This window comes from Pleurodeles waltl, chromosome 4_2 (assembly GCF_031143425.1).
Source record: "Pleurodeles waltl isolate 20211129_DDA chromosome 4_2, aPleWal1.hap1.20221129, whole genome shotgun sequence".
NCBI classification, from domain to species: Eukaryota; Metazoa; Chordata; class Amphibia; order Caudata; family Salamandridae; genus Pleurodeles; species Pleurodeles waltl.
In genome coordinates, this window is record NC_090443.1 from 709,203,685 (window position 1) to 709,229,936 (window position 26,252).

The 26,252-nt window shown below is 44.1% G+C and overlaps 1 protein-coding gene across 2 annotated transcripts in view; it reads left to right on the forward strand.

Moving 5' to 3' along the window:
* Nucleotides 1–26,252, forward strand: part of PKN2 (protein kinase N2) — a 527,949-nt gene that overhangs the window by 436,722 nt on the left and 64,975 nt on the right. For both annotated transcript variants that reach the window (XM_069232308.1, XM_069232307.1), the window contains exons 19-20: nucleotides 8,266–8,408; nucleotides 24,085–24,192. In XM_069232308.1, the coding sequence (XP_069088409.1) occupies nucleotides 8,266–8,408; nucleotides 24,085–24,192 (251 nt within the window). The remainder of the gene's footprint in view (nucleotides 1–8,265; nucleotides 8,409–24,084; nucleotides 24,193–26,252) is intronic.

The window sequence follows — 26,252 nt, forward strand, 5'->3', positions numbered from 1 at the left end:
ATCTCCATCTTCTACATTGCTTACTTCAGTAGGCACATGGAAATATCTGGGGACAAGACTGGTGCTACCAACTGTTAGGTGTCCCATATGTGGTGTATGTGTAGTTTCCGATGGAGTCACATGGTTCTGTTTCTCATCATATGATACCATAAAGGAATGACAGTGATAGTGTTTCTTGATCTAGTCTGGTTCCAGGGAATGAGTTTGTTAAAAAAAAAAAAAAAAAAAAAAATCTCAATACCCACAGTGGTGACAGGTATTTCTCTGTTCTACTTCAACTTTGCAATCAGCAGTCTAGTGATATTTGCTAGATCACAAATTGACACGTTCAGAACCCTCAAGTTCCTGGTCGTCATTTGCTCTGAAGCCCTCTGTTACTACTCTTATGTCAAATCATTTTCTGGGATAGTCGTAGCACAAAGAGCTGAAACCTTAACATTTGCTTACTTAAAATGTACTTTCTTTTTAATGCTTTGGTGCTTAGTCTCCAACAAATGGATTGTTTTGGGAACCAAAAATGTCACACAGTGACTTGAGGTCGGTGGAAATTTGGTCTCCCTCAACTAAATGCTTAAAGCCAGAATTTGGGAAAACTCCTACCACGGTTAATCAGTTAAGGGCCCAGAGAATTGCTCAAGGATAGTTTAAGCTAGTTCCCATGAGTCTTGTGAATGTGTCTGCTCTTTGGAGGGGATTTAGATGAATTGATAGAGGATGTAATCCCTCAGGACAGATTGGCAAATAATTGACTGAGATGTATCAAACACTGGGCCTTATTGCATGCTTATTTAATAGATGTAGCTATGGTGTTTTAAATGTATGTTCGATAGCATCTGTCGCTGTAGATACACATGTTGTGCATAGCCCGCCATCTGGTGTTGGGTCGGAGTGTTACAAGTTGTTTTTCTTCGAAGAAGTCTTTCGAGTCACGGGACCGAGGGACTCCTCCTCTTTGTCTCCATTGCGCATGGGCGTCGACTCCATCTTCGATTGTTTTCTTTCCGCCATCGGGTTCGGACGTGTTCCTTTCGCTCCGGGTTTCGGAACGGAAAGTTAGCTCAAATTCGGAAAATTACGTCGGTATTGTTGCGATCGGGATCGGGTTAGATAGCATCGACATCGCATCGAACCGATAACATCTCCGTTGCCCTTCGGGGTAGCTTTCGATCCCCCGTCGGGGCCTGGTCGGCCCGACCGCGTGTGACACCGACGCTGATGGAACGGACCCCGTTCCGATTCTGTCCTAAATGCCACAACAAATACCCATATACAGACCACCATTCGGTCTGTAACCTGTGCCTGTCGCCCGAGCACAGGGAAGAAACTTGTGAGGCCTGTCGTGCGTTCCGGTCCCGAAAGACGCTCCGTGACCGACAAGCCAGAAGACTGCAAATGGCGTCCACGCCGACAGGACACCGAGAATTCGAGGAACAAGAAGAAGTAGCAGCCTTCTCGATCCATGAATCGGACTCGGACGAATTCGACGACCATGAAACAGTGAGTAAGACGTCGAAGATAGCACATAAGAAAACTGACAAGGCCCAGGGGACGCCACCGCCATCAGGCCATGGCTCAACCCATAAAAGCGGTGACCGACCATCGGCACCGAAAAAGGCCGAAATAGTGCAGAGATCGTCCGACTCGGGTCGAGACACAGGCACCCAGCCATCTCGGGACCGAGATAGTGCTGCCGGCAAAGATCGACGCCGAGAAAGCGGAGCCGAAGCTGCTCGACGCAGAGACAGCGGCACCGAGGAGGATCGACGCCGAGAGGGTTCGACTCCGAAAAAGAGAAAAATTGCCTCGGAGCCGAAAAAGAGCGTGGACATAGTTTTGGTGCCAAAACGACCCGCAACCGAGCCAACTACCGGTTCCTATTCAGAGGAACAATCACTGGCCTCTCAAATGCGAAAGCATAGATTCGAAGAGGAATTACAATCCACCGAGGTGGACCACACTCAAAAAAGGATTTTTATACAGAGTAGAACAGGGAAAATAAGCACCCTTCCCCCTATTAGGAGGAAGAGGAGACTTGAATTCCAACAAGAACTGGCACCACAAACAAAACTGGTGAAGAAGGTAACTCCGCCACCCTCTCCTCCACCTGTAGTTCACATTTCACCGGCACAGACTCCGTCACATTCACCGGCTCACACCACCTTAAGCCAAGCTGACCAGGACCAAGATGCTTGGGACTTATACGACGCCCCAGTGTCAGACAACAGTCCAGAGGCGTATCCTACAAAGCCCTCACCACCAGAAGACAGCACAGCATATTCACAAGTGGTGGCTAGAGCAGCAGAGTTCCGTAACGTGTCTCTACACTCGGAGCCTGTCGAGGATGACTTCCTCTTCAACACCCTCTCTTCCACACATAGCACCTACCAAAGCCTGCCTATGCTCCCAGGAATGCTAAGGCACGCAAAGGACATATTCAAAGAGCCTGTCAAGAGTAGGGCAATAACACCGAGGGTGGAAAAGAAATATAAAGCACCTCCCACAGACCCAGCTTTCATCACCTCACAACTGCCGCCAGATTCGGTTGTGGTAGGGGCAGCTCGCAAGAGAGCAAACTCTCACACATCGGGCGATGCACCACCCCCGGATAAGGAGAGCCGCAAGTTCGATGCAGCCGGTAAAAGGGTCGCAGTACAGGCTGCAAACCAGTGGCGCATCGCTAACTCTCAAGCGCTCCTAGCGCGATATGACAGAGCCCACTGGGACGAGATGCAACACCTCATTGAGCATCTACCCACAGAACTACAAAAGAGGGCGAAACAAGTGGTTGAGGAGGGCCAAAACATCTCCAATAATCAGATACGCTCCTCTATGGACGCAGTGGACACAGCGGCAAGAACAATTAACACGGCAGTAACCATACGAAGGCACGCGTGGCTACGAACATCTGGTTTTAAACCAGAGATACAGCAGGCGGTGCTCAATATGCCTTTCAATGAGCAACAATTGTTCGGACCTGAAGTGGACACGGCAATTGAGAAGCTAAAAAAGGACACTGACACTGCTAAAGCCATGGGCGCGCTCTACTCCCCGCAGAGCAGAGGCACTTTCAACACCTTCCGCAAGACAACCTTTAGAGGGGGGTTTCGGGGTCAAGCCACACAGGCCAGTACCTCACATTCAACACCGTCCACCTACCAGGGACAGTACCAAAGGGGAGGCTTTCGGGGCCAATACAGAGGAGGACAATTCCCTAGAAGCAGGGGAAGATTTCAAAGCCCCAAAACACCTACAACCAAACAGTGACTCACACGTCACTCATCCCCTCCACACAACACCAGTGGGGGGAAGAATAGGTCAGTATTACCAAGCGTGGGAGAAAATAACAACAGACACTTGGGTCTTAGCAATTATCCAACATGGTTATTGCATAGAATTTCTACAAATCCCTCCAAACATACCACCAAGAACACAGAATATATCAAAACAACATTCGGACCTCCTAGAAATAGAAGTTCAAGCATTACTGCAAAAGAACGCAATAGAACTGGTACCGGATGCACAAAGAAATACAGGGGTTTACTCACTGTACTTTCTAATACCAAAGAAGGACAAAACACTGAGACCAATCCTAGACCTCAGAACACTAAACACATACATCAAATCAGAACACTTTCACATGGTCACGCTACAGGAAGTGTTACCATTGCTAAAGCAACAAGATTACATGACAACCTTAGATCTCAAGGACGCGTATTTCCACATACCAATACATCCGTCGCACAGAAAATACCTAAGGTTCGTATTCAAAGGAATACATTACCAATTCAAAGTATTGCCGTTCGGTTTAACAACTGCACCAAGAGTCTTCACAAAATGCCTAGCAGTAGTGGCTGCACACATCAGAAGGCAGCAAATACACGTATTCCCGTATCTAGACGACTGGCTAATCAAGACCGACTCACTGACAAGGTGCTCACACCACACAGATCAGGTCATACAAACCCTCTACAAACTCGGTTTCACCATCAACTATGCGAAATCACACATTCTGCCGTGCAAAGTACAACAATACCTAAGAGCGACAATAGACACAACAAGGGGAATAGCCACTCCAAGTCCACAAAGGGTTCAAAATTTCCAAAAGATTATACAACGCATCTATCCAACACAAAGAATACAGGCGAAGATGATATTACAACTCCTAGGCATGATGTCCTCATGCATAGCCATTGTCCCAAACGCAAGGTTGCACATGCGGCCCTTACAACAGTGCCTAGCATCACAATGGTCACAAGCACAGGGTCAGCTTCTAGATCTGGTGTTGATAGACCGCCTAACATACCTCTCGCTTCTATGGTGGAACAATATAAATTTAAACAAAGGGCGGCCTTTCCAAGACCCAGTGCCACAATACGTGATAACAACAGATGCTTCCATGACAGGGTGGGGAGCACACCTCAATCAACACAGCATACAAGGACAATGAGACGTACATCAGAGAAAACTGCATATAAATCACCTCGAACTACTAGCAGTTTTCCAAGCATTAAAAGCATTTCAACCAGTCATAACTCACAAATACACTCTTGTCAAAACGGACAACATGACAACAATGTATTATCTAAACAAACAGGGGGGGACACACTCGACACAGCTGTGCCTTCTGGCACAAAAAATATGGCAATGGGCAATTCACAACCACATTCGCCTAATAGCACAGTTTATTCCAGGGATCCAGAATCAACTTGCAGACAATCTCTCTCGAGATCACCAACAAGTCCACGAATGGGAAATTCACCCCCAAATTCTAAACACTTACTTCAAATGTTGGGGAACACCTCAAATAGACTTATTTGCAACAAAGGAGAACGCAAAATGCCAAAACTTCGCATCCAGATACCCACACAGGCAGTCTCAAGGCAATGCCCTATGGATGAACTGGTCAGGGATATTTGCGTACGCTTTTCCCCCTCTCCCTCTCCTTCCATATCTAGTAAACAAATTGAGTCAAAACAAACTCAAACTCATACTGATAGCACCAACATGGGCAAGGCAACCATGGTACACAACACTGCTAGACTTATCAGTAGTACCCCACGTCAAGTTGCCCAACAGGCCATATCTGTTAACACAACACAAACAACAGATCAGGCATCCAAACCCAGCATCGCTGAATCTAGCAATCTGGCTCCTGAAATCCTAGAATTCGGACACTTAAACCTCACACAAGAATGTATGGAAGTCATAAAGCAAGCTAGAAGACCATCCACTAGACACTGCTATGCAAGCAAATGGAAAAGGTTTGTTTGCTACTGCCATCAGAATCAAATTCAACCATTACACGCATCTCCAAAGGATGTAGTGGGTTACTTACTACACTTACAAAAATCGAACCTGGCCTTCTCTTCCATTAAAATACACCTCGCAGCAATATCTGCATACCTGCAGATTACCCATTCAACTTCACTATTTAGGATACCTGTCATTAAAGCGTTTATGGAAGGCCTCAAAAGAATTATACCACCAAGGACACCACCTGTTCCTTCATGGAACCTCAACATCGTCTTAACAAGACTCATGGGTCCACCCTTTGAACCTATGCATTCTTGCGAAATACAATTCCTAACCTGGAAAGTTGCATTTCTCATCGCCATCACATCTCTAAGAAGAGTAAGTGAAATTCAGGCGTTTACAATACAAGAACCTTTTATCCAACTACACAAAAATAAAGTAGTCCTAAGGACCAATCCTAAATTTTTGCCAAAGGTTATTTCACCGTTCCATCTAAATCAAACGGTAGAGCTACCAGTGTTCTTCCCACAGCCAGATTCCATAGCTGAAAGGGCACTACATACATTAGACGTCAAGAGAGCACTAATGTACTACATCGACAGAACCAAAAACATCAGAAAAACTAAACAACTGTTTATTGCATTTCAAAAACCTCACGCAGGAAACCCAATATCGAAACAGGGTATAGCCAGATGGATAGTTAAGTGCATCCAAATCTGCTACCTTAAAGCAAAAAGACAACTGCCCATTACACCAAGGGCACACTCAACCAGAAAGAAAGGCGCTACAATGGCCTTCCTGGGGAATATTCCAATGCACGAAATATGTAAGGCAGCCACATGGTCTACGCCTCACACATTTACCAAGCACTACTGTGTAGACGTGCTATCCGCACAACAAGCCACAGTAGGTCAAGCCGTACTAAGAACCTTATTTAAGACTACTTCCACTCCTACAGGCTGAGCCACCGCTTTTGGGGAGATAACTGCTTACTAGTCTATGCACAACATGTGTATCTACAGCGACAGATGCCATTGAACTGAAAATGTCACTTACCCAGTGTACATCTGTTCGTGGCATCAGTCGCTGAAGATTCACATGTGCCCACCCACCTCCCCGGGAGCCTGTAGCCGTTTGGAAGTTAGCCTCAACTTTGTACATTTGTAAATATATTAAATCTTAAATAGGTACATACTTATTCACTCCATTGCATGGGCACTATTACTAACAAACAACTCCTACCTCACCCTCTGCGGGGAAAACAATCGAAGATGGAGTCGACGCCCATGCGCAATGGAGACAAAGAGGAGGAGTCCCTCGGTCCCGTGACTCGAAATACTTCTTCGAAGAAAAACAACTTGTAACACTCCGACCCAACACCAGATGGCGGGCTATGCACAACATGTGAATCTTCAGCGACTGATGCCACAAACAGATGTACACTGGGTAAGTGACATTTTCATTCTCAAGCTTGTAGTAGCATGATTCTGTTTCCAATATGCACTTATGGTATTGTGACCAATCACTGCTTTTACGGCCACACTTATGGTCAGAGTAACTTATTTTCACCATCCAAACTTGGTTTCCATGGAAACCACTCGATATCGAAGTGCATGGCTTTTGCTCATCTTACCAATACAAATATTTGAATGGAGATTCTAAGGACTTGCTATGTGGTTCTTACATCTGCCTTTTATTCAGTCACTAAGCAATTTTTGTTAAACAAGTTAATTTCTGTGCAAGTTAATCAATTGATGACTGCCATTCAAAGCCTTTATTCTTTTATCTGATGCTCATTGACAAACTGATGAGTGATATAATAGTCACCTGAACAGAGGTGTAAAGCAAGGTTGCAGATTAGCATCTTCACATTACAATTTGATGTTCAACTACAAACGCTTAATAACCATGTACTAGGATAGGCAAAGAACCTAGGATAGGATCTTTATTATTGCCACCTTTATGACAATGTTAGGTTATTCTCATATAGTTTAACTAAGTTCAAACTCTTTATGGTTATGGAAAAATTAACAACTTGCTTTTATAGTTTGGCTAGGTCTTAAGTGTACAGCATTTTGGAGTTTTAGGAAGTAACAAAGGCAGTTGTCAGTCAAGTATTTATATAGCGCGGCTTATCACCCGAGAGGGTAGCCAGGCACTTGCTGCAGGTCTCGTTCAAAGAGCCATGTCGTGAGCACCTTACTGAAATGGATCAGTGAGGGTGCGGAGCGGAGGGGGGAGAGTGTTCCAGGCTTTGGCGGCGAGATGGGAGAAGGAGCGTTGTCTTGATCATAACTGTTTAGAATTTCGAAAAAAGATCCTTGATTAGGTTGATCTGTTGTCCAATTGTTAAAATTCAAACAACTAAACAAGTACATCAAAATATGATTTTACGATGAAAGTAAAATAAAAAGCTCAGAGCAGATAAATTGATTGTACCTTTTAAGAAGAATGAAGAGAACTAGGAGCTGTTTTTGTGAGTAATTATTTCTATGATTGTTCTCTAATGGAAGATGAGACACTTTTTTGTTATTGTTTTCGACTGGTTAACTTCCTTTTCGAGAACTAATCAGTAGTTGGAATTCTCTCTGTAGCAACACTAATAACTGCAGATTTTCCGGAAGCATAAGAAAACACTTTCCCATACTCCGTTTTTTCTCAAGCATCAACATTTGAAAGACAAGATAAAATTTTCCTATTGGATGACAAGGAATGAACATTTGGATTGTGAGAAGTTACGTATTTAACCCAAATAATGCTATTAATATTTTCAGTAGCTATTTACATGTGTTTATTGCCTTAAGGTTTTATGCAGGGTTCAAATTTTAACCAATACAAACTAAAACTAAAAATTCAATGTACTTCATGGCCAAAACTATTTTCAATTAAGTATAACTTTAATTTGGCACCAGCTAACATTTGATGGTTACTTTAGACTGCAGTGTGACATTCTGGGAGTATTAATTTTTAATAGTCTAGGACTTCGATTCCAAAATGTTCATTCTGTTTCAGGAATGGGATTTGGAGACAGAACAAGCACTTTCTGTGGCACCCCAGAATTTCTAGCACCTGAAGTGTTGACCGAAACATCCTACACAAGAGCTGTCGACTGGTGGGGTCTTGGAGTGCTAATTTATGAAATGCTTGTTGGTGAGGTATGCATAAACATTTTACAAAAATATCATGATTGGAAAAAACGTATTAATGATCTGGGGATATATATTTAATTTGTTTAAAAACTGCTTTTATAGCCAAGAGCAGATCCTCTGTGTTAGCGGCGGAGCATCACACCCCTCCTCCCCCCCCCCCCCCCCCCCCCCCAGCCAAGAGCCAGGAGATGAAAAATTAACCAATAGTTTCACTGTCGTTTTATTTTTCATCTGCTGGCTCAGCCAGCAGTACAGGGAGGGGTGGGGCTGGGTCGTGGGAGGTGGAGGAGTACAGAGTGCACCTAAGGGTGCATGTATGTTTGGCTGGCCGTCTCAGGCTGGCCAAACACACTTGCGCACTTAGGTTTCTCTAGCCCAGCTGTGCTTAACAGCTGAGCTGGAGAAACAGCACACACCTCAGGGCTTTGTCTGGGCGGCAGTCCGAGCTAGTTTTAGCATGAAAGCAGTGTCAGGATTGCTGGGGAGCCTGTGCTGGTGTTGTAGTGAATGCTGGGACACCAGAAGAGGAGCGGCAAGCGAGGTGGCCGTGGGAACGGAAAGGTAAGTGTTTTTTTTTTATTTTTTATATTTTATTTCATTCTTTCCTCCGTCACCCACCCCCACCCCAGTTTTTCCCCATCATTGTTCAGTGCCATTATGGTACCACACGAACTGGATCTGTGCAGCCAAATCTGAAGGGATAGGGCTTCATCAGTCATCCACATATTTTAGGAATTATTTATGTTAAATGTGCGAGTTTCCTCTTTTAATAAAAAGTTCCTCTTTCAGCTGTCTCAGTGACAAAGGCTTGACCTGCACAAAGCATTTTTGAAGAAGATGATCATTAAGCAGTGTTAGATTTGCTTGTATACAGTAACACTTTCGAACTATTTGAGCACAAATGTTCTGTTGAACCTTTATGACCATTTCTTAGTCTTCGTGGCTGAGTGTGATTATGGAACTCCCATTTTTCCTGGCTTACACAAGCTCATGATCATAGCGTGTTTGATTCTTTTAGGACATTCTTCAATTCATTTGGGAGCCCCTGTCCTAGGCTTATTTATATAGACAAACTACCATGCTGAAACTATTTGTCAAATGATCCAACCTGGCAAACAAGTCAGTCTACTGGACAATAGAGGGCTGAAAAGGTTGCCTTTGTCCATGGTCTTTGTTGGCATCTTTCACTTCATGTCATGGTTACTTTAGCCAATGTTTCTGCGAAATGCAATATGAATTTCCCTTCTTATTAACAATGGTGTATTTGGTACTGACAGTAGACAGTAATTCCCAGAAACTGAAAGACATAAAAGCCATAATCTTTATTTTATAATGATTTTTATAGCGTGAACGTGACCCTTGTGAGTATCAGCGTGCTTTACAGATGTTCAGCATGCAGGTAGCATAAGCAGCAGCACGAAAACAAGGTGAGACCGAATATGCAAAGAAACCACCTCCAAGTCCAAACAAATAGTGTTCATTAGGTTTACAGCATAAATTTGTTCATCACCATAATTTTAACTTTTTTCTTGAAAGAGGCTGTTGAGGGGTTCAGTCTGATTTCCAGGTTCTAGAAGCAATACCTGAGAAGGCTTGGTTGTATGTTTTCTTTTTCTAGAATTTAAGTGGTTTCAACAGGTAGGGTACTAGTGCCACTGGATACTCTAAAGCCTCCAGATAATTCTAGTTTTTGTACAAGGTATCACAGTGTGTTGAAATGTAAGGCTTTGTGGGTCATGCGGGTAATTTTTATATTAATCCTTGCCTCATTTGGGAGCCAGTTTAGTGGTTTCAGATCAGGCATGATGTGATTGTTTCTTTCAGATCCTGTTATAGGCCTATCAGCAGAGTTAAGAAGAGGCCCTTAGTGGTGCCAGCTTACATCTGGGATGGCCGCTGAGGTTGCATTACCATAGTCCTGCATAAGGGATCACCTGGGCTTGAACATCTGAATTGAGGTCATCTGGTAGTTTTCTTTTCTTGGTCGAGACCATCCTTTACACAGTACAGCTCTGTCAGTCCTCCAATCTATAGTCCCATCCAGTTCCTGCTCTGCGCACCCTGGCTGTGCCAGCATTTTCAAATATGTTGTTAGTCAAGTAGGGACCCTTGCTCCATTTACAATTATTAGTCGGCAACTTCCTAAATTCCTTCATATCCTGGGGCACTTGCCAGTGCTATAGCAACTATCACTAACAGCACTTAAATAAAAGAGTAAGGCCTGCTTAAGGGTGCATCCCTATCTGCAGCACTTACCTTCACCTATATAATCTCAGGATTGGAAAATGTGCTGTTTTTAGCTGTATGAATGTTCCCATTAGTCAATACTCATCTGAGTTCCCTGTTATAGTTAATTTATACATGCAGTCTACAAGCAAATTGCCTTTTTTGATGCCATGTATAGACCTGAAGTTATGTTAACATTAGCCTGCGACTCTAATAATAAATGTTGTGGTGTTGTATTCAGAGGGATACTTAAAAAAACAGTAATCCGAAATTAGAATAATTAAATGAATGCAATGTTTTCAGGCAGGTCAGTAATTGAGAGCTTCTTAGATAACATTAAATGCAGCACCACCTGTCGGCACACCCTTGGAACTCTAGATCCGTACTGGAACCCATAACACAGTTTGTATGTAGGCATATTCTGCAGACTGGTAGGAGGAAGAAAGAAAATAAAATCTTTTAATTTCTTTTTTGAATGTTTGGAATTGAAGAGTGAATAAGATAACAACAAAAGGAATACTTGTTCATCATCATGGTCATAAATGTTAAGATAATTCCATTCTGCGTGCATGGATCCTGGAACACCTCAATTTCAATATTTGTATATATATTCAAATACACAGGATGACATTATACATTTGAAATATAGCACCCTTCAGAAGGCCTATCTAACACATTATGTAAAACGTAGACTATGTTTAAAATAATCCCTGTAAATTACATTGAAGCACTTGAAATGTAAAACATGCAGAATCTGTCTACCATTGAGGAAAGAGTGTAGCTAGTCTTTTATTGAATAGATGTGGAAATAGGCTGCTGACCATTTAGGAGTCCAGGAGCTTCTACTACCAGTCATGTATTCTACTGGCAGTTGCTTCTCTCAATTTATTTCCATCCCTTGAGAGAAGAGTGCCAGAACACCTTGAGGTTTTCACACCTCTGCCTCCGGAAATAACATTTACAACTATATTCAACTTTTTTTTTTACTAACATCTACCAAGTAAACATGTTTTTCTCCATTTCTTATCTGTGTAACCTTCCGGTCATCTACATAGGCATTACCAAGGTGCTCGGGCGTCAGATATTTTCTTTCTGCACCAGTTACCGCACACCCAAAGAGAGCTTATCCGTCTGTCTCTTTTTGACATGCCTTTCTTTGATCTTTTGTCAAATATTTTTCTTTGTGTGTTGAGGATGTCATCTAAGAAGGCAGGGTTCAAACCATGTGGTGCCTTTCACCGCGCCATGTCGGTTACGCACCCACATGTTGTCTGCCTCCTGTGCCTCAAGCGCGACCATGACTCCAAGCCATGTTCGAATTGCCTGCCCATGACGCCGAAGGCTTTGAGGAAGCAGTCCCAAAAGCTGCTTGCGGTCTCGCAGTTGAAGACACTGGCATGCGTGACTCCTCAGAGGCCTCGATCCCGGTGAAGGAGGTGGTCGCAGGACCGCTCCAGGAGCCCTAAGTCCTCTTTGTCACACTTGAGGTCCTCTGGATGCTCAGGGAAGAGGCACAAAAAGAAATACAAGAGGATTTCCATTTCACCTCAGCCAACCAGACGAGCAAGGAACATCAGCATTCCCGGCACGGTTCTGCAGCGCTGTTGCCCAGTTTGACTCTGCGCCTTCCCTCATTTCCGGGAGCCGGATCGACACCTACTCAAATAAAATAATTTTACGAAGCAATATGCAACTTTTTCAAGTGTGCTGACCCCTCTGGCGTGCCTTTGGGCCCCACGATTTCGGAGGAGGCCCCATCAGGTCTCAGGGATCAGACTCCGGACCGGCACCGGTTGTACCCAGGCGACCTTCTCCTGCGCCTGTCCTGACGCTGATGCTCTCGGCGCCCACCAGTGACGCCATTCCCATTCTGATTCCAGGCGATCAGGAGACAGAACGGCATTGACAACACCAATTCCGGCGCCAACAGCACCCACAGGTGCCAGATCGTTGGCTGAGCCTTATTTTTCACAGCCCGGCATGGGAGAAGAATGGGAGGGGTCATTGGATCCTTGAGAAAACCAGTTAGAGGTCTATGGGCTGGTATGGGGAACTAGGGGAGGCCAGTGGACGAGACTCCTCCCAGATACTGGATTGCTCTCTCCTTCACTATAGCTACAGAGAAGGCAGCTTCCAATGCAATGTGGTACGTAAGGCAGCGGTGGTCCTCTAACTTCCCTCAGTGGCTATCAAGACTAACATCTTGACTGCTTACAGATGTCCTGCTGTGAAATTATCTGGGCCCAGCATAGGGGTTCCTGTAAATAGGACGATTGCCCACCGCCATAGCCCTGCACCGGGCAACCCTAGTTTCCTCAGCCAACTCCCCACCCCTGAGAGCTTGGTAGTCCAAGTTTCAACTTTCCGTGGTGAATTCCCTTCCACTCCCTAGGTTGGTGAACACCACATGCTTATTTGGGATATGGTTGCGCAAGTGATGCCTCTGGTCCTGGAGAAGGCCCGGGCCATACTCAAGCAGTAAAAGAAGGGAGGGACGCAGCGAAGTTCACTATTTGGTGTGGCTTGGATAAAACTGACTCACTAGGAAGGGTGGTTGCGTCGACGGTGGCCTTATGGCACCACATCTGGCTAAGAACACCTTGATTTTTGGTGGATGTCCAGGCAAACCTGATGAACATGCCCTTCGATGGGACTCGCTCATTTAGCGAAAAGGCAGAGACTGTGCTAGAGCGCTTTAAGGGCGTTTAGGCTACGGCCAAGTCCTTGGGCCTCTTGGCGAGCGTTCGTGCACTGTGTGCCTTTCTCCACTTTCGTGGATACAGTAGGGGCATGGCACTGCACCATCCCTGTGTGAGCCACTGTTCCACACAACCACCCCAGGCTATGCGAGGACGTGGTTGCGTTGCCTTACCACATAGAGGATCTGGAAGCCAGAAGTTGTTCGCCACCCAGCCCCCCTATAGCTTCAGCCTCAAAGCCCTTCTAGTTTGGTTCTGCAGGACCATGCTTGCACAGTTATAGAATTCACCATCATATCCTCCACTGGCAGTCCATCAGACTCATGGATACTGCAGATCATCAGGAAGGGCTGTGACCTGCATTTACAATCCTTTCCTTCCCCGGTACCACCAACATTTAAACTGCTTGTGAAGGATCATTTGTCTCTACTCTGAGAGGAAGTTACGGCTCTCTTGGTCAAGGGAGCCTTAGAAAGGGTCCAGATATCAGAAGTAGGCAGTGGTTGTTATTCCACCTACTTCCTGATTCCCAAAAAGAACAAGGGGGCTTCGCCTTATGCTAGACCAACGGATCATAAATCTCTTCCTCAAAAAGGAGAAGTTCAAGATGCTGACGTTGGCTCAGGTCTTATCTGCCTTAGACCTTGAAGACTTGTTGGTAGCACTGGACTTTGAAGGATGCTAATTTTCATATTCCCATCCTGCCAACCCACAATGTTACCTGCTGTTCAAGGTAGGCCGCAAACACTTTCAGTTCACTGTGCTGCCATTTTGCCTTACCAGTGCCCCTCGGGTGTTCACCATGGTGATGGCAGTGGTTGCAGCTCATCTGCGCAGGTCAGGGGAGGTGCCCCAGGCAGTTGTCTCCCACCTCCAAAGTACGGCAAACCTTCTGCATTCGCTGGGATTCACCATAAGTGTGCGGAAGTCTCACCTGACTCCCGCTCAGATGCTTTCATGGGAGCTGTTTGGGACACTGTGCAGTTTCAGGCTTATCCTCCCAAGCAGTGAGTCCAGGCATGGGAGAAGAAAGCGGTCAACAGTCGCCGCTCAATCGCCACGCATGAAGTTGTACAGTTGACAGGTTCGGGTGGAGAACCCTCCCCTGCTGCATCAACAAAAGATCCTCCTGAAGGGGCAAGCCTGATCGGAGGATCGATGATGAACTTCAGAAGCTCGGGACACCAGACTCTTCATGCCCAGTCTAGAGACACAAGGATTACTTGGGCCCGGTCGCTCTTAATCTTCTTGAGAGCTCTGGGCAGGAGAGATATGGGCGTAAAGGTGCACATGAGGCCTGAGCTCCACTCATGATGAAAAGCATTGCCAAGCGATAGCCGCCTTGAAAACTCCAACGTGCAATACTACTGACATTATTCATCCTCTTCGAAGGAAAATAGATCTAACCAAGGCTCTCCCCACTGCTGAAAGTGAGTTTGTACCACCTCCGGATAGAAACGCCACTCGTAAGCCACTAGGCATCGGCGATCAGAGAACCTGCCAGGTGTTAAACCACTAGGAATATGATCTGCTGTTCCAGCCATCTCCAGAGACTCAGGGCCTCTTGATAAAGGGTCCAGGAACCCACTCTGCCCTGCTTGTTGCAGTACCACATTTCGGTGGTGTTGTCTGTGATCACCTGCACTAACTTCCCCTTGACAGAGGGAAGAAATGCCTTCAATGTTAGTTAGATCGCCTGAGTTCCAACATGTTGATGTGGAGTTTGGATTCCGCCTGAGACCAGAGTCCTCTGATCTCCACCTCACCCAGATGACCACGCCATTCCAGCAGGGACGCATCTGTCACTACCGTAAGGTCTGGGTGAGGAAGGAAGGAAGGAAGAAGAGTCTGCCTGTGATCCAGTTGTGTTTCATAATCCAGTACAGCAGGTCTTCCACAGTTTATTTCGAGATCTGGACCATTTCGGAGAGATTCCCCAGATGCTGTGCCCACTGGAACTTCAGGTCCCTCTGCAGATCCCACATTTGTCATCTGGCATGATTTACCAGCAAGATGCGGGAAGCCATGAGGCCCAGCAGCCTCAGAGTCATTCTCACCGAAATCTAGGAAAGGGGCTGAATCATCAGTATCATAGCCAGACTATCCTGCAGGACTTTCTAGTTTGAAGATTTTGTCCACAGCCCACAACCAGGAGGATATGGCTTGGGTATCTATTCAAGGGAAAGGAATCTGCAGTTGGAAGTCTATATCAGATGAACAAATTACTTGCCTTCAGTAGAGCATTATCTGGTAGAGACTATTAGCTGTGGATTCCCTTAATCCACCTATGTCTCCCCGCCCTGCGGACTCATTTGATAGTCAGGGTGATCCCTTTCAGGGCCCTAATTTGAATACACATGTTCATCAGTTCTTTTCATGGCTCTGTGCTCCTGGTGTGGAAAGTTGTGAATAAAATAATTGCTTGAGCAAAAATGTCCTGATCCAGTCTGACACCTGGGGAAATTCAAAGGTGAGGAATCTGCAGCTAGATAGTCTCTACCAGATAATGCATACCAAAGGTAAGTAACTTGTTCATCAATGTCAATAGACCATAAATTTATATCGGCTTTCTTGCTGTCGAAGTCGCCAAAGAAGACTATCAAAGAGGCACAGGTCACAGTCCGAACATTCTTTGATGTTAAAGAAGAACCTTTTGCTGTCTAAGACCACTCCATCTACATTGTGACACTCCATGGCTTACTCCACATCGTTGTCATCTTCTATGAATACAATCCACTGTGCATCTTCCAGCCACTCACCCTGACTAAACTCTCACCATCTAGGTTTTCACTGTCTCCATATATACTTGCTCTAAAAAAAGAATGACACAGGTTGAACGTGTAAATCCTCGATATCTTCTGAGTTTCACTATGTGCTCAAAGATCTGTTGCAGACACCCTTACCACCAAGCATTCTGCCTCCTCATCCCCAGCCTATATATTCATCCTGGCTCCATATTTAACAGTGGCTCACCAACACAGCAAATGGTCTTTTGAGTGGTGCATCGGACACATGGGAGAAGTAAAGATCAGAGGAATCTTGTCTCCAGCAAAAGCTGAACTCTATATTAACTTGTGAAGTTGCGAGCGATACCCTTGGCACCAAATGTGTTCCTCCCAACCTTAAAGGAGGAAAACGGTTGCAGGTTCTCACAGAGCACACGACTGCCAAGGCCCACTTCAACAATCTTGCTGGAGTAGGGGCATGAGTCCTGTGCCAGGAGGCCTTGTGCATCTGGCAGTGGCTGAATGATCAGTACATCACCATTACCACCTAACACCTAGCAGGATCTTTAAAATCCAAGGTGGACAAACTCAGTTGCCGGTACCTAATGGATTACGAACAGCAGTTACACTTAGACGTGTACTAGGGTGTCTTCCGACAGTGGGGAGAATTCTGGCTCAATCTATTCTCCACCTCAGTACAGTGTCCCAAACTTTCCTGTGTGGGCGTTCCCAAGCGGTTTCTCTTAGAGACTCCTTTCTACATGGGGGAATTGGGACTCCTGTATGCTTTATCCCCTCCCTTTGCTGCCCAGAGTGCAGAGAAAGATCAGGAAAGACCAGACCTAAGTCATCTTAGTGGCTTCAAACTGTGCAAGGTGTGTATGTGGTACCTGGAACACCAGTCCATGAGCATTTGTCCTCCCATCTGGCTGCCTCTTAAGGAGAATTTGTTGTTACAGCACAATGGCCAAGTCTTGGGCCTGAGATTACACCTCCATGCGTGGACCTTGCGCAGCGACAGTTGATGGCTTTTTACTCCTGAGGTAATGTGGTGTAGTTCTTGCAGTCAAACGCCGCTGCACAAATTCTAAATATTCAGAGTGCTCGGTGAAGTTTGTTGCTTGGTATTTCCCTCGTCATCTTGAAACCTTGCCATAAAATTTGTCAGACAGCTTTCGGTTTTGTCTTTCATTGGCCCAGCCAGATTTTTCGGTGCCTACAGTTAAAGGTTATTTGTTGGCCCTTTCAGCTTTTTTGTATGGTTATAGGATCAGCCATCCCTCTTTGTTGCCTGTTGTGATGTGTTTTTTGGAGGGAATGACCCACATGTCCCACCAACCTCTTTTGTTGTACGGCAGTGGGTCTTTTAATCTGGGTTTCACTTATCTAATGTGCATGCCATTTGAAGATATGCACAGTTGCCGCTTACACCTCTTAACCATCTTCCTTGTTGCAGTCACGTCTGCTAGACAAGTGAGTGAACTCCAGGTGTCTGTCCAACAACCATACCCTTCATTCTTTCCGGACAAAAGAAGCTTTTCTGCCTTACTGTGATTATGCCTTTCCGCATAGGCTAATCCATAACTCTGCTGGCTTTCTGTGTTCCACCTCACCCCTCTAAGGAGGAGAAGCAGCTTCACCAGCTCAGCTCTAAGAGGACTCTTCATTCTCGCATCAATCAAACCAAATAAAGCAAGCAAGACAGCCAGAGAAAAAGGTTAAATCAGTACAGAAGAGGACCATCTTGCCGTGGAGTATCCTATACATAAAGGTTTTCTAAGGGATACCTAAGAAGCAGCCCCCAAATAGGCCATGTACATGCTCACTTCATCAGTGCAAAGGCTGCTACCACTGCGGTGGCTGTGGTGTGCCCTTCATGGGCATTTTCCAAAGCAGATACATGGGTGTCTCTCCACACATTCAGTAAGCCCTACTGGATGGTCAGGCAGGTCGGGCACTTCACCCAGTCTACCCTGCAGGATTTCCTTGTCTGAATTATTTCAGACGCAACATTACGGAGGTACTGTTTTGTTATCTAGTCACAAGGTAAGTAATCTGCAATTAGAAGTCTCTATCATAAGAACAATGCACCTTTGCTAACTCCTTTTTTGATAGACACTCTGTAGAACTACTTTTTCCTTCCCGACCCACCCTCATCCCTGTTTTGTGGCATGGCCTCATGCAGTCCATTAATAAGATCCTAAATATGAAACATCTGCACACTGCACTTCATTTCATTAGCTCCACGTCCGACGGCTCAGACAAAATTCTGAAAGAGACTGACATCAGCGGTGGCGGTGGTCTTATAGTGGCGGTGGTCTTATAGTGGCCCCAACTTCACATCTGGAACAGGCAGACCTGAATGTATGACCCACAAGTCAACATGTGAGGGAATGCTATTAAGGTTTCTGAGTCCAGGTACTGGGGGGGGGAGGGATTCACAAGGTGAGGACTCTACAGTTAATATGTCAACCAGAAAAGGTATTACTGAAGGTAAGTCACTCGTTCATCTCTGGGTAGATGATCTTGGCTGAGATTTGCCACCCAAAATGTCAGTGCCCAACAAAACATTATGCACCTCCTCTTTTCCAGCTCAGCTTTGTTTAGCCAGCATGAAAAATTATAAGAATTAAAACCTCACAATGCTGTAGGGCTACAAGAGGGAAAGCTTTCCTCCAGGATTAGAAATTGATAACCCTTTACTGGTATCTAGAAGATTGTCCAAATCTTGGCTTTGAGGAGCCAAAGCTAGAAGAGGATCTTTAAAAGACGTATATTCCTACTATTGGGTCACCATTCAATTTATCTGAAGGGAGCAGCAACTTCAGTACAATACCTATCTTATTTAGGGGGCTACAATAGATAACATCAGAGGAAAAGTGCTTCCTTCAGTGGGGCAACTGCTCTACATCAAGAGCATGTCATCAGCAGATCCGCCTCCACAAAGCCACAGATATATACATTTCTCAGCTCCAGTGCATCCTGTCTTTACATTGTTCCAAATGCAAGGTTACATGAATGGCCTTTGCAATAGTGCCTCAAAAACCAATGGTCACAACAATAGGACAGTTGGGGTCACCATTTGATGATGACTGTGCCAGCAAAGGAGTCTCTAGTGTGGTAGGTTAGACTGAAGAATTTTATGCAAGAGATACCTTTTCCAAAAGAAACACCTTTACAAATGATTATCACCGATACATGTTGAACAGGATGCAGTGCTTGCTGACTGAGTCAACAGACAGTAAGAGAAAAGACTTGTTATGAAAATATCTGGAATTATGAGTAACCCACATAGCTTTCAAAGCTTTTGTTCCATCTCGGATGACTCTGTCCTGATTCAAAAGCACCACACAACTAAGATGCAGTACCTCAACAAACAGGGACGAACAAGGACATTCTAGATACATAAACAAAATGACTGGGCTCGATCAAGAGGTCTGGCTCTCAGAGCAGTACATATTCAAAGTGCTTTCATAACCAAGTGGACTTCCTCTGCCAGTTTTACTAAGAAAAACACAAATGGTTACTAAATGAAGGCAAGCAAAGGACACCTTTGCACAATGGGAATCTCTCAGGATCAAAGTCAGTGTGGAATGCCCTTTTAATAGTCTTGTAAAAGACATAGCTATATATATGCTTTCCACCAATACCACACATCCAAAGAGTACTGATGAAACTGCAAAACACACGATCTAAGAGAATTCTCATAGCGCAAGACTGGCTAAGGCAGTGGTGGTGCCCAAACCACCTCCAAGTGTCGATCAGGCCTCCCAAGATACTGCAATACAGAACAAATCTCCTCATAAGACTTCTGGGGTGAGTCAACATTTCAGTGTACCATTATTGAACTTGGCAGCATGGCTGCCGATGTCTGACAATATGGATAATTAAATGTATCACATGCTTTTATGACAAATCGGAAAGCAAAAGGAACATCCATGGGAACATGTTGCAGTTAAGTCGAAGAATGTTTACTTATGGTGCCAAAACAATGGACATGACCCATTTTCTTGTCAAGAGTACTTCATTATTCCTCACTACTAGCTAGCACCTGGCCCAGTCGAAATGTTCATTCTAATCAATAAAGGTCCACCTGCCAAAATCGTAGCCTATATAAAGACCCAAGATCAAGTTTCTTTCTTAGTCCAGTAGGCAAAGAATGTGTGGAGTACTCCCGCTAAATCAACAACCATCGTCCTCTTGGGAAACTCAACATAGTCCTACCTGGACTAATGGGTCCCCTGTTACAGCCGACTCAAGGTTACACTGCAGCACTTGTTCAAATTTTGAATGCCTGGGAAAAAGCAATCACTTCTGAATGGAGATTAAGTGAAATTCAAGCCCTGTTTGCAGTGAAGCCTCTCAATATTTCATGAAATTAGAGTAGTCATGAGGGCACATACCTCATTCCTTCCACGGGTAGTTTCTCAATTTCACATGAGACAATCATGTTGCCTTTGTATTTTCCAGGTCCTTCCATACCAGCAAAAAGATCCATTAATATTGTTTTGATGTTGGACATGTTCAACAGATGTATCATGTGCAAGAAAAAGTTCCTTGAATTATCTAACCAATTTGGTTGATTAGTTATGGACACATTTGCCAGGGATTTACCATATCCAAGCTACCTATATCTAGATGGATTGTGGCATGCAAGCTCCTTATGTTGGCACCTAGCAAATAAGCCATTTCCCGGTTTATGGAGAGCCCACTCGACTAGAGGAAAAGGTGTAGACTGATACTCAAACTTATGCTAGAGTTAGTCTAAAGAATCTGTTGTTGAGAAGCGTCACTCTTCAGAACACAGGCCCTTTTCATAATTCTTTCATTTTATTTCTTATTCCCAAAAACACATAGGAGCAGTCTTCTTGTAGCCTGCTACTCTAGTCTAACATTTATGAATATAACATGAATATCAAAGAACACCCTCGGATACTTAAGGAATAGTTACTTGAAGCCCTCGTTATGCAGTTTAGGAATCTACATTGGAGTCATAAACGACCCACCTGCCTCCCCTGCTGGGTTATTTTATCCTTCAAAAGTTCCTTTAATATTCTCAGAAGCAGTGGCTCACACACTGTTTAGAACCAAGACCCATATTTTTAGAAAGAGAAACGTTTGTGACCCACCTAGCTTTAATGGACATGAGGCAGGTGATTTCATAATAAAAATAAATCGTTGCATGGTAGCGCAATGTCATTTACAGACAGCACATTTTCCATTGAAATAGCCACGAAATTTGCACAGGTGTACAGGTTTAATGATAAAACTATATTGCACACAAATGATTTGATAGGTTTCAGTGAATATGTGTCATCTGTGCCACACCGAGTAAAGTGTCTTGGTGTGTTTCGATCCTATTAATATATTTGCTTCCATCACACTTCAGAATTCAAAAAGTGCTTCGTTTGTGCTTTCCTAAATGCCAAATGTGTACAGTTCATTTACAGGTATTTACATTTTGTTGTGTTACAAAACATTGCATCCTACTGCCTTTCCTTTCACACACCTGTGCTCCAGTAAGATTGTTGCTAAATTTACTTTGCTTTTGTTTCTCAGACTGCAGTGAGAAGAGATTGTAAACACTGATCCACATGTAAAAAAAAAAAAAAAGTCAGACAAAATAGCCTGTCATTTGACCTCTGTCTTTGAAGTGCAGCATAAATGGCAAGATGAATACAGAATTTAAAGGCATCTTTATTTATTGCTTGAACGTTTACATTCCACCAGAAATCAGCTCCCTACCCACCATTGGGTTGCGACCTGGAGTTTGGGGGAAAACTGCTGCGAAGCCTTCATTTCTACTCTCAAGTTTCCATTCCTTGAAGTTCTCTCTATAAAAAAAAAAACTGCCAATACAGTGCATCATGGATTTTGGAAGCTCCTGCACTCTTAAAGGGCAGCAGTCTATGTTCACCCCTCTCCACTCCCCACACCAAAAAAAAAGGCAAGACCACCCCAACTTGTCAGTAACTTTTCAATGGTTTATCACCAGAATGCCAGTTGTAGTGTGACACAGCAGTTTTAATCTCTTAATGTTAATACATATGGTACCAATCTAAAAGAGATGCCTATGACTTGCCCCCTCCAAATTAGAATCTGTATCCATTCACATTCCTGTTTAGGAGTCTGTAAAAGTTTACTGACCACTAAAATGGGATCGTGCATAGGAAAAACCTATTTTATAGCTGCAAACACTCCCAGTTTGCCAATTGTAACGCTTGCAGCCACAAAATTGCTAAGTACTTTTTGCCATTTGTTTAATATAATTAGCATAAACCTGTTACCTTCTCATGTTTTATACAAATGATACTATTTACATTTGGACATAATGCATTGCTTTCTGAAAGGTAAACCTAGTTAGAAATGAGAATTGTATTACAACTCAAAAAACAGACAGAAGCTCTCAGTCTAAATGGGAGGATCTAAAAGCAGAACCTGCAGTCATTTTCCCCATTGTATACACATAAGCTAAAACAGAAGTCTGCCTATCTCCAACCTTTGTATCAGAAATGTATCCATTTATAAAATGAAAAGCACATGCGTTCTATGAACTGTTACTCGGAAATTGCATTTACAAACTGTTGCTAAACCAAAAGGGAGAACTTGATGAATGGGATGTTAAGGCAAGTGTTTTGCCTTAAAGCCAAGTAGGATTGGAAGAGGTTTTTATAGAGGGCTAATGTAAGTTGGTTGCAAGAGTATGATTAAAGTTAAATATCTTTTGTATTTTTGGGTTGCATTTGAGTACCGATCTTTCCTCATATAAAGACCTATACAATTAACTTGTCAGTAGGTGCTGGTGTGGGTTCCACCATGAACAAACAAGATTGAAAGCATGTTGTAAAAGTCATGCTTCATCTCCTGTGGTAGGAATTCCTTTGAATGCAAAATTGAAACTGAGCGCCATGACGTGGCTTAGGTCTGAGTTTTTAGGATCTCTGCCTGGGCAGTAGCATAGTGCTTTGACTATCTGAGCTGTGAAAAGTCATGGAGGCATCTAACAGCTGAGCAGTTTTTTTGTTTTAAATGGATCATGTCCACCTATTTCATCCACCTAGGAAAATACCAGCAATACTGGAAATTACGCATGTTTTTTGTTTTGCTTGGAAATAACACCCCCAATAATATGTTTTACATTTTTAAATAAGTGTAAATAGTCGAGGAAAATGATAGAAAAAACTCCCATGAAAAACTTCAAGGTAATTGTTTAAAATTCCACACAAAATAAGTTGAAGGTTTCACATAGCCAAACACCTGACTTAATTTATTTTGCTAGTAAAATTCCAACAGAAATGTTTTTACAAAAATAAATCAATTGCGGTATAATTGACTTGCACATCTTTATTTTGCAACTTTATCAAGTCCAAAATTATGTATGCTACTAAATCACACTGACAAAATGTAAATTTTGCACACCTGTATTGTATTGTCTTAGTTGTAGTTGACAGTGCTTAAATTGTTAAAGAAAGTGTGCCAGTACCTGAAGCTCTTCTCAGAAACAGACGGTCGGGTGCAATTAAACCAGCCAAATACCAAGGCTGGTAGTCTTGAATCCACCATCAGATAGTCCCTGTCCACTCACTCTTCCAGGTTCCTGCTTACTCCCTTTGAGACTGTTTTGCCGTCTTTCTGATCTGTCTGTTTTTACTCTCTTGCGCTCAGTAAATAGTCTAGTGCCAAAAATAGGTGGTGGTAACCACCACCGGCTCATATTAAGCACTGAGTGTACATTAGTGCTACTTTGGGTCTATCAATCTTAATAATTTAAACTCCTGTAGTTGTTAATACCTCCTGGCCTGTTTTAATGTTAAAAAAAAAAAAAAAAACACTTTCGATATAAAAACTGTTAATTGATGTGGTTTCAGTTAAGATTTCAGTAGTTAAAATTTTGATCATTAGATCCGATTTTATTATATTTGTGTATCTAGCATGCATGCTGTCACTGGCATTTAATAGAATGGACAAAAAGATATTTGATTATTAAATATATGGTTTACTAAAAAAAGCATTTTTGAAATTTAAATCTAGTCTCCCTTTCCTGGAGATGATGAGGAGGAGGTGTTTGATAGTATTGTTAATGATGAAGTCCGTTATCCTCGTTTCTTATCTACAGAAGCAATCTCTATTATGAGAAGGGTAAGACTTTTTAACCATATTTTCCAGACTTTAAAAGTGTTCAATGTTTTTTGTATGTTATGGGAATACTAAAAGGTCAGGTTTTCAACGGAATGTCATTGTTGACTTGTGATGTTGACTAGCCTTTGTATATTTAAAATGGTGATAACTTGTTTTATCTAAGGTATTGACTGTTATTTATCAACTACTGATACCATTTCACACGTTTTTAAACATTCCCCTTTCTGATATTTTTCCATTCCAAGTGACCCATATACTTTGTTTCAGGTTAATGAACTTTTACTTGGCTCTCAGCTTTCTCCATTGAGGAGCGAGAATAAATGTACAGGGGCAGTTTTTTTGTAAGAAAGTAGTTTAGACAGGAGTAGCATGGCCCTTTATTGGCTATTTCACAGTGGCCAACCTCTAACCTGCATAACTTCTCACTTATAGGAAAGGAGACTTACATAAAAGATGTGTACTAGTTTTGAACTTTAAAGTTTGTTACAGTAGGGCATGGTGATTTGGCTCGGCCATAGCATCTTGTCTTAGATACGCCAAATGAGTCTGTTAACGTTGTTTTTCTCCTTATGATATTGACCTGAATCTCGTAACCAAACTCCTCAAGATATTGCGGCATAGATGAGCAAATTTTGCAGCATCAAAAATAAAGATTTTGTGGCACACCTTTTCATTTTGTAGGCATTCATTTTATTCACAATTTGTTTTCGGAAATAAATAAATGGAAACTATTCTAACAGAGAACTGTCTTTAAAATATGCATTTCTGATGGATACAACTACCTGTGGATTCCTCACCTAATGAATTCTCCCATGGCGCCAGCATTCGACGGAAATCTTCTTCCTAGTCTCTGCACATCGACGAGGACGTCACTCTAGCCCACGCGACGCCGTCTGACGTCATACAGGCAATAAGAGGTCCTCGACGTCAGTTCCCTTTTTTCCGTGCATTCGAAACGCTTATCTTCGAGGGAGCAACTGTTACTTTTGTGGTTACAGTGTATTTTTGCTGCGTAGTCTTTCGCTGTGGTAATAATGTTGCAGAGAAAGTCTGGATTCAAGCCTTGTCGTGAGTGTGGAGGCAAGATGTCAGTGACGGATCCTCATTCCGACTGCCTTTGGTGTTTGAGCTCCGACCACGACGTCTCGACTTGTGATTCATGCCACCACATGAATCCAAAGGCCCTCAAGGAACGTGAGGCGAAGCTGTTTATGGCGAAATCGAAAAAAGAGAAGCATCACAAGAAGTCTTCTTCGCCAAGACATCGGCGTCATCGAGACTCCCGGCGCCGTAGAGAATCTCGGCGTCATTCAAGCAAGGAGACTCGTTCCAGGTCTTCGGATCGGCGCCGAAGGACATGGGAGATCAGTCCCACGGTTACGCCTCATCCTTCGACGCCGTTGCCCTCTCCGGCGTCTCCGACTTCACCTGGACAGGCGTCGGTGATTGAGGTATTGGAGCCTCAGGTGTTATCTCCGGCGTCGCAGACGTCGAGGCCGGCGTCTGGGTCGCCTCCGAGACAGGCACCCCAGTATCCGGCTTTTCCTACCCCTGGAGCCGATAGTTCCGCATTCTTAAATGCGATGCATGCCATCTTCCAACAGATGGCTCCAGGGGGTGCTCCGGCTGGGCCTTTGGCCTTTTCATTGGGTGATCCTGCGCCTCTTCGGCCGGCACCCTTTATGCCCTTTCTCTCTTTTGGGAACGTGGGCTCGGCGCCGGTGTCGGCGCCGGTGGCCGCTCCGGTGGCTTCAGAGGGATTGGCCCCGGGGATTTCCATCCCGTCGACGTCGGGATTTCGGCCTGTGACTCCGGTGGGTCCATCTGCTTCGACTGCTCTTTCGTCGGCGCCGAAGTTACCTGTGGCGCCGGACGCGGCGTCGGTGGCTTCTGAAGATCGGCGCCGATCTTCGACTTCGGCGGAGGCATTGTCGACTCCGCGTATTGAGCAACGGCTTCATTCGAGGAGACGTGCTCTTCGTGTATTAGAAGAGCAGGAGTACCAACGAGCCCTGGAAGAAGGAGAGCTAGAGGACTCGGGTGATGGGCTGCGTGGTCTG